This window comes from Ostrea edulis, chromosome 9, assembly GCF_947568905.1.
Source record: "Ostrea edulis chromosome 9, xbOstEdul1.1, whole genome shotgun sequence".
In the NCBI taxonomy this organism is placed as follows: Eukaryota; Metazoa; Mollusca; class Bivalvia; order Ostreida; family Ostreidae; genus Ostrea; species Ostrea edulis.
In genome coordinates, this window is record NC_079172.1 from 22,676,575 (window position 1) to 22,686,443 (window position 9,869).

General features: G+C 35.7%; 1 protein-coding gene across 2 annotated transcripts in view; it reads right to left on the bottom strand.

The window, feature by feature from the left end:
• Nucleotides 1-9,869, bottom strand: part of LOC125659948 (uncharacterized) — a 38,956-nt gene that overhangs the window by 17,793 nt on the left and 11,294 nt on the right. The window contains exon 3 of one of the 2 annotated variants that reach the window (XM_056148856.1): nucleotides 4,077-4,254. The exons of the other annotated variant lie outside the window; for it this stretch is intronic. Within the exon in view, the coding sequence (XP_056004831.1) occupies nucleotides 4,077-4,254 (178 nt within the window). The remainder of the gene's footprint in view (nucleotides 1-4,076; nucleotides 4,255-9,869) is intronic. 2 annotated transcript variants of the gene reach the window in all.

Here is a 9,869-nt window from a genome sequence, read left to right on the forward strand (position 1 = left end):
TTCCGAAATGTGATGTTCTAACGATATCCATTTGATTTTTACATCGCGATACGAGATATGAATATCCGATATCAATTCCTTCCTGGTTGTTCTTATCATCTTATCAGTCAAATTTTAAGTTGAAATCTTGTGGGTTTTAATTTAAAAAAAGGGGGGGGGGGGATAGAGATGATTATAGCTTTAGAGAAAAAATCGGATGGAGAACAAACAACATTTTGGTGGATGGGGGTGTGTCAATTACATTGTACATGTCCGTGAGACATTCAGTGTACATTGACTATTCATGTATGTAAAAGTTTTACTATGATCCAAATGTTCAACATATGGAATTGCGGGGCATCAGAAAGTGGGGGAGACAGTTGGGAAAGGGGGGGGGGGGGTCAGACCAATTCAGATTTCCACGAGCATCATGATGATATTTCTTTTGTGAGGATCCAGGTTAGAATGCACTATTAGTTCCTTATTGAGATTGCATCTACTTAGACCGGTGTAAGTGGTGTACGTGTACATGTAACATGTAAAACATGCATCCAATTTATGTACATGTAAATGATTTCATGACCTGTAGAGATTCATATAAAACTTCCTCTCAGGATATAAGATATATTACACGTATGCATTAATCATATAAGCAAAATCATCAAAATTCAGTTTGTTACTTTCGTTTTACATTTACATTGTGCAAAGCCTTCTTTATAATATTATTTTTTCAGATAAAATGTATTATTATATACCCATCAATGTATCGTTCTTTGATACTGTGGATTTCACAGCGTGTGATCCGGTTTTCCGGATCACCACACTGTGGTTTTCTGATTCCGTATCAGTATCCTCTGAAACTGATGCCGTCACAATGACGTCACAATGCAACAACGCAACGTTATTTGTGGAAAATGTTGACCGCGTCACAAACGAACCTGCGTATACAAAACATGATTTCATGGTATGTCTGTGTTTTTGATCATTTGGATTACATTTATTATCTTATAAATGTGGATTTAAAATGCACAAGGGGGTATATAATAAATTTATCATTACTACAGTAACTTGATCCGAAGAGTTGGATCACGTCTCGTTGACAGGCGCGGATCATCAGATCAAACTCGACGCTTCGTGTCTCGTGTGATCTGATGATCCGCGCCTGTCAACTCGACGTGATCCGACTCTTCGGATCAAGTTACTGTAGTAATAATATATATAGATTTAATTGTAAACCACTTGTATGTTATAATAGTTATAGTTGAGAATACATGTAATTCAAATTCTTATCCAAGGTTGTAAATATGCTCAAACTTCACATGTCTTACGATGATATGATAATGTATAATTTTTCAAGATTTTAGGGAGGGGGTGTACTTGTTGTAGAGCTGATAGCTTCTAAAATAATACGTCAACATATGATTTTCTTACTCAAATCCTTATTTTAAGATAATAATCTGTAGATTAAAACCAATTAATTCAAAGTTTAGTCCATAAAAATTAGGGAAAAGACCAATATTGACGTCAAATAGTATTTCCTACAGTATTTCTTTTAACATGTTTGGGCTCACAAAGTGTACATTATGAAAATATTTATTCCAATTTATTAGAATAAATGATTACATGCCATTAGATAAAGGGTATATAGTCTATGTTGCTTATTACAGCCCATTTTTTGAAGAAAATAATAATTATTAAGAAAAATAAAAGAGGAGTGCATTTTCCTTCATGTTGATGGGGTGCTTACTTTTGAGAAGCAATAACAATGAAAATAGCATGTCAACATATATATTTTTCAATGTCTATCTATTACTGGAATATATATTTATCTTGTAAAGGCAATTTTTTCATGATCGAGTCCATTTAAGGCCGAGTATAGATGTACCTTAAGGAACTGGCGGCATGGTTCGGAAGGGACACCATCCATGACCCGTGGTTGTGCGATTGGCAACATCCATAATCACAGAGTTCAGTCTATATTCTTCATTTGGTCAAATGCTGTCCGACATGTTTCATACCGATTGTTAGGCCGTTCTTGGCACACTTAGTTTGACTACGGATAATTCCGTTTACCTGATCAGGTTATAGGGCTCACGGCGGGTGAGACCGGTCTCGACAGGGGATGCTTACTCCTCCTAGGCACCTGATCCCACCTCTGGTGTGTCCAGGGGTCCGTGTTTGCCCAACTATCTACTTTGTATTGCTTATAGGAGTTATGAGATTGATCACTGTTCGTTATCTTCACCTTTCATTCTGGTGTTGAAAAATACATCTAACCAATGAACTACTTCATATGACAAATGACTTGCACAGTGATCAATAACCTAAGTGAAGAAATGTATAATATAAAGCACAGACAATTTCACTTTATTTGGATAACTCACGACATGCGGAACCAAATCCCCTTACAGCATATAACCGGACGTTGACCTTTCTAAAATAACCTTGGTCAAAAGTCCCAGTCTCAAAGAATATTTGTGATCAATTATGATTAATTTCTGATGAAAGGTTTAGAAGACGAAAACTTTTTTTTATCAAAAACTTTTGAAGTAACGACATTTTATGTTTCTGAGCGACCTTAACCTTCCCAAAATGACCTACAAAGACCTGGTCCAAAAATCCTTGTCTCAAGAAACATTTGTGATTAATTATGTGATGAAAGTTTTATGAGATATGAGCTCGGACGGACAGACATGACGGCGATTATATGCTCCCCTGAAATTTTCCGGGGAGAATAAAAAACGGCATAAAGTAGAAGAGACAAAGAAAAATATAAACAATGTGGATCAACTCATGAAATAGCTAGATATTTTTGAAAAGAATTTATTTTAATCAATATCCTGTATATCCCCACATAAAACTTTGATCTCTCATTGTGACCCCTTGACCTACTAAGGATGCTTACATATTGATTTGACTAATCATGTCCCTGCTGTTCTTGAGAAGATACAGATGTTTCTCTGTATAGAAATTTTTAAAGATATATCCTATATACCCCAAATATAAAACTTTGACCCCTATTGTGGCCTCACCATACGCCCGGGGGTTACGATTCAAACAAACTTGAATCTGCACTACCTGGGGATTTTTTCAAATTAATATAACTAATCATAGCCCTATTGTTTTTGAGAGGATTTTTCCTATATATCCCCATGTAATTTAAGTTGAATCCCCTATTGTGGTCTCACCCTACCCCCGGGGGCATAATTTGAGCGAATTTTATTTGAATCTACACTATATGTCAAAAAGCTTATCGAGGTCCCTTGTCACAGCAGGTGTGGCACGATAAAGATCCCTCCCTGCTCAATGGCCATAAGCACCGAGCATAGACCTAAATTTTGCAGCCCTTCACCGGCAGTGGTGACGTCTCCATTTGAGTGAAATATTCTTGAGAGGGACATTAAACAATATTTAATCAATCAATCAATCATGTAAATTTCAACTTTCATGGTCCAATGATTCTTGAGAAGATTTTTTAATGAATCCCACCCGATTTTTGTCTTTTCTTGATTACCTCCCCTTTGAACGGACATGGTCCTTCATTTGAACAAACGTGAATCCCCTTTACGCAAGGATGACTTACACCAACTGTGATTAAAATTGGTCCAGTGGTTCTGGAGAAGAGGATGAAAATATAAAAAGTTAACGACAGATAAATTTCGTTCAGAAACGCCCAGTCTGATTCAAATGATAAGGAGAACTAAAATATACTATCATCAAAGCGCAGCGGATATTACTCACATTGCAATATACCACAGCGGATACTACCCACATTGCAATAGACCACAGCGGATACTACCCACATTGCAATAGACCACAGCGGATACTACCCACATTGCAATAGACCAGAGCGGATATTACTCATATTGCAATACACCACAGCGGATATTACCCACATTGCAATAGACCAGAGCCGATACTACTCACATTGCAATAGACCAGAGCGGATACTACTCACATTGCGATAGACCAGAGCGGATACTACTCACATTGCGATAGACCACCTAAAAAGAGACTCGGGTGATCTATAAAAAAAAAAATTAAGTTCTTATATCAAATTTATTTTTTTTTCTATTATTGAAATCTTCTATACTCACTTCGATGCAACAGCTTTGATTTCTTGGTCCGATTTTGGCATCGCCATGGTAGCACGCGGATCCTCATTTTGACAGAGATTTGGGCCCTTACCGTATTTATCGTCAGACAATTTTCTGTAGCAAATCTCGTTCTGGACGGATATAGGTGCTGGTTCCCAACCAATAGGACAGTCATCAGCTGATCATAAACAATAACAGACACGTTGAATCGAGGGAGGGTGCCTTTTTTTTGGACAATGACCAATTTTTATGGAAATAAAAGATATATTGGGTGACTGGCCCCCCTTCCCCACTATTTTCACATGTAATTAACAGTAGAAGTAAATGAGAAGAGCGTAAGCCTTCTCCTCTCTACACCTAATGTTAAAGATAAATGAAGTTTTATGTAAAAACAAAAAAACAAAAAAACCTCTTGATCAAAAGTCAATACGCGAATTCATGGTCTCGCGATTTGACGTCTACAAGCCATCTCGCGATAATAAGTACTCGTGTAAAATAAGGACTCAACAGTATTTTCTTTTAACAACTAGATAATTAGTTTTTTTTAGTTTAAACAATATTTATTCGTAAATAATTCGATGTTTACAAACAATGTCTTATACATGAAATAGATTGAAAAACAAGCCAAAAGGCTTATATTACGGTAATCTCGCTCTAGATAATTATATCCTAACTAATAAAGTATTATGCCTTGTTCACATGGATGCGCATTAAATTTTACTTCGCATTAAATTCAAAGCGAAGTAAAATAATGCGCATTAAATTAATTCGAATCAAGGTAGCTCATTACACTAAATTTTTATACCCCATGCAACGAAGTTGCGGTTGGTATAATGTTTTTGACCCGTTCGTCAGTCCGTCAGTCATTTTTCTTGTCAGCTCAACTCCTTTGAGACTGCTCAACAGAATTTCGCGAAACTTTGTAGTTAAGAACACACAGTGTAGATGTGCAAATTCCAGGAAATTCTGATTCAATAATGTTTCTGGGAGTTATGCTCTTTTTGAACTTAGAATTTCGAGCCCGTCTCTCCTGTTCTTGTCAGCACAACTCCTCTCACACCGCTCAACAGAATTTCTTAAAACTTTGTACTTGATAAGGACACACTGTGTAGATGTGCATATTCCCAAGAAATTCTTATTCAATAATTTTGTGTATCCAGCTACATGTATGAATGATTTTTCATTATGATTTTCATCTGATTGCCCATCAGTAATGCATAGCATTGCCATCATCATGCGAGTTACTGTCAAGCATATGAGCTTGCTCACTTTTTCTTTTTACAGAAAAAAATTAATCTGTTTTTTTTTTTACTATGATTATCATCTGATTACCTCAAATTCATTATATGAGGCATTGTCAAGCAATATTGGAGTGTGGAGTATGTTTTCTTTCATTATTTAATGCCTCGTTAAAACACTTCTTATGAAGTATGGTTTTACCATCGAAAGAGTGATACAAGCTCTCAATTATTTGTGATTTTTCCGGAATGATAAAAGAAAAGATGTTTAGTTTGCAAATAAGAGGAGCAAGAGTTCAAATTTCACTGCGATTGAATGAATAAATTAATATCTAATAAAACATGCCTAAACGATCCAGATAGACGTTCTAAATATATATATATATATTTTTTTATTTTTTTTTAAAAATATTTATGAAAATTGAAAACGTGATTTGTTAATTCTTCTGAAATCTACGAATAAAATCTTTTTAACTGGAAAAACAACAACAAAAATAACAACAACAACAACAACAAAAAACACATGTCAATTAGAAAAACGATATATCAGAGAATTTGTATTTTGAAAAGAAATTAAAATGAAATGGTAAAAATTCAGAAATATTGCGATTTTTCAAAATTGAACTAAGCCCGATTGGAATAATTTAAAAAATTGTCAAAGAGAACGTTGTAATCAGAAAACTACATTCCTTTGATGTAAAATGATTTACAAATTCAATGAATTGATAAACGAAACTAATTTCTTGATCAATAATAGTACATACAACTAGCAACAATATGATCATTTTAGCAATTTCTAACAATATTGATTGGGATCGGTAGTATTTTCTCTCGTTTTATTCAAATAAAAGAATGTAGCGACAGATCTGAAATTTGGTCATTTCTTTTCAATTTCTTTTTAAATTATATTCGTCTACCATATCTTTTTTAATTGACATGTTTTTAAAGATTTACATAAATAATTTTTCCTAAAAACTTTTTTTAAAACGTTTATCTAAATTTCAAAGCATGTTTTTGTTTTATTAAATATTCAAATTATGCACCAAATCACAATAAAATGGACTCTAAAATCTCTTCATTGCAAAAAAAAAAACCCCAAAAAACCACCTTTTTTATCATTCCGGAAAAAAATCACACAAAAATCATATCTTAAAAAAAAATAGGAGCGTGTCTTACTTTTTTTATGGTGAAATCATGCTTCATACAAGGTGCTTTAACGAGCAATTAAATAAAATTTCAGTGTAATGGGACACCTTGAATATCGTTCAAACAATGGTAATGCAAAGTAAACCATGCGTATTAAATTCGTATGCATGTCTACATTATCGGATGCGCGAAATGAAATTTTAAAAAATCGCCTATATCAATGAAAATTATTTTTACAGATATTCTAATGAATATTGTGTATCTATACAAATTTGATCCCGAGGTCTGTACAGCTCAATAGGCAACAATATATTGACCGCGAAGAAACACATCACTGCGAATATTGGGGGGAAATTGAAAAGTAAAAACAATTAAAAGAAAGAAAAAAAACCCTGGCATACCATACGATACGGTGCCCTTTGCTTTCCCGGAAAAAGAAAGTCGAATTAATGATCCAGACGTAATTATATAAATCCAAAATTCCATTATGATAAAATCTGCTGCCTGCTGTTTTGTTCGTTTCAGTTGACACCTCAAGCCAGGCTAGATGTTAAATGTATAGGAGAAACCGACAACAATTGTAAAACGTGTATCTGGTGTTTATATGAGTAGACCAAGGGAATTTATGAAATTAAAGATCGATAACACGAAACAAGAGTATGTTAGTCTGTAAGAGACGTCAGCGGAACCTGAAATTGACCAGACTATCATACTCATAGCACACCATTAACAACTATCCTATACTGTATATTCATCTCGGCCTTTATTCACAAAATATCTTACGACTAAGCTGAAAAAAGAAATTCTGCCTGATAATCAAATACCGATCACAAGGTTATAAGTTTGTATTCAAGTTTTATAAACCATGGATGAACTTTACATATTATGAAGAAAATCTACAAGAAATGAAAAATAAGAAATTTACAGTGTTTGTAAAGTTTGATCTTAGTTGTAGGATATTTTGTGAATAGGGTCAAAGGAGTGGAAAATTATAAAATGCCGTAGTCTTTGGTTTTTTTTAATGGATTGCCTTAACATGAATATAATGGTCCCGATAGTTCAGTGGTAGAGTTTTCATTTCGTTATCGGGAGGTAGATAGTTCAGTGGTTAGAAGGTTCACTTCGTTATCGGGAGGTAGATTGTTCAGTGGTTAGAGTTTTCACTTCGTTATCGGGAGGTAGATAGTTCAGTGGTTAAAATGTTCGCTTCGTTATCGGGAGGTAGATACTTCAGTGGTTAGTGTATTCGTTTCGTTATCGGGAGGTAGATAGTTCAGTGGTTAGAATGTTTGCTTCGTTATCGGGAGGTAGATAGTTTAGTGGTTAGAGTTTTCGCTTCGTTATCGGGAGGTAGATAGTTCAGTGGTTAGTGTATTCGTTTCGTTATCGGAAGGTAGATAGTTCAGTGGTTAGTGTATTCGTTTCGTTATCGGGAGGTAGATGGTTCAGTGGTTAGAGTTTTTGCTTTGTTATCGGGAGGTAGATAGTTTAGTGGTTAGTGTATTCGTTTCGTTATCGAGAGGTAGATATTTCAGTGGTTAGTGTATTCGTTTCATTATCGGGAGGTAGATACTTCAGTGGTTAGTGTATTCGTTTCGTTATCGGGAGGTAGATAGTTCAGTGGTTAGAATGTTTGCTTCGTTATCGGGAGGTAGATAGTTTAGTGGTTAGAGTTTTCATTTCGTTATCGGGAGGTAGATAGTTCAGTGGTTAGAGTTTTTGCTTTGTTATCGGGAGGTAGATAGTTCAGTGGTTAGTGTATTCGTTTCGTTATCGGGAGGTAGATATTTCAGTGGTTAGTGTATTCGTTTCGTTATCGGGAGGTAGATACTTCAGTGGTTAGTGTATTCGTTTCGTTATCGGGAGGTAGATAGTTCAGTGGTTAGAATGTTTGCTTCGTTATCGGGAGGTAGATAGTTTAGTGGTTAGAGTTTTCGCTTCGTTATTGGGAGGTAGATACTTCAGTGGTTAGTGTATTCATTTCGTTATCGGGAGGTAGATAGTTCAGTGGTTAGAGTTTTTGCTTCGTTATCGGGAGGTAGATACTTCAGTGGTTAGTGTATTCGTTTTGTTATCGGGAGGTAGATAGTTCAGTGGTTAGTGTGTTCGTTTCGTTATCGGGAGGTAGATACTTCAGTGGTTAGTGTATTCATTTCGTTATCGGGAGGTAGATAGTTCAGTGGTTAGAGTTTTTGCTTCGTTATCGGGAGGTAGATACTTCAGTGGTTAGTGTATTCGTTTTGTTATCGGGAGGTAGATAGTTCAGTGGTTAGTGTATTCGTTTCGTTATCGGGAGGTAGATACTTCAGTGGTTCGTTATCGGGAGGTAGATAGTTCAGTGGTTAGTGTATTCGTTTATCGGGAGGTAGATAGTTCAGTGGTTAGTGTATTCGTTTCGTTATCGGGAGGTAGATATTTCAGTGGTTAGTGTATTCGTTTCGTTATCGGGAGGTAGATACTTCAGTGGTTAGTGTATTCGTTTCGTTATCGGGAGGTAGATAGTTCAGTGGTTAGAATGTTTGCTTCGTTATCGGGAGGTAGATAGTTTAGTGGTTAGAGTTTTCGCTTCGTTATTGGGAGGTAGATACTTCAGTGGTTAGTGTATTCATTTCGTTATCGGGAGGTAGATAGTTCAGTGGTTAGAGTTTTTGCTTCGTTATCGGGAGGTAGATACTTCAGTGGTTAGTGTATTCGTTTTGTTATCGGGAGGTAGATAGTTCAGTGGTTAGTGTGTTCGTTTCGTTATCGGGAGGTAGATACTTCAGTGGTTAGTGTATTCATTTCGTTATCGGGAGGTAGATAGTTCAGTGGTTAGAGTTTTTGCTTCGTTATCGGGAGGTAGATACTTCAGTGGTTAGTGTATTCGTTTTGTTATCGGGAGGTAGATAGTTCAGTGGTTAGTGTATTCGTTTCGTTATCGGGAAGTAGATACTTCAGTGGTTCGTTATCGGGAGGTAGATAGTTCAGTGGTTAGTGTATTCGTTTATCGGGAGGTAGATAGTTCAGTGGTTAGAGTTTTCGCTTCGTTATCGGGAGGTAGATAGTTCAGTGGTTAGTGTATTCGTTTCGTTATCGGGAGGTAGATAGTTCAGTGGTTAGAATGTTCGTTTCGTTATCGGGAGGTAGATACAAGTAGTTCAAGCCCCTCCACTCGTAGTAAGACACCATAAAACCTAAGTAACAAGAAATGTTGTATAAACTTACAAACCACCAATACGGCAATATTGAAAAAGATTAACTTTAACATAGACTGCCTGTAGTAACAGTGAAAAGTAAGGGTTACAATGTATCTACTAGTCAGAGGCAACCATTATAGTAATACTATAATACTGTTTACTATACTGAGTAGACATTTCCAAATAAGCTGTCATTTGAGTCATGACATTTGACCTTATGACTTTGAAAACCA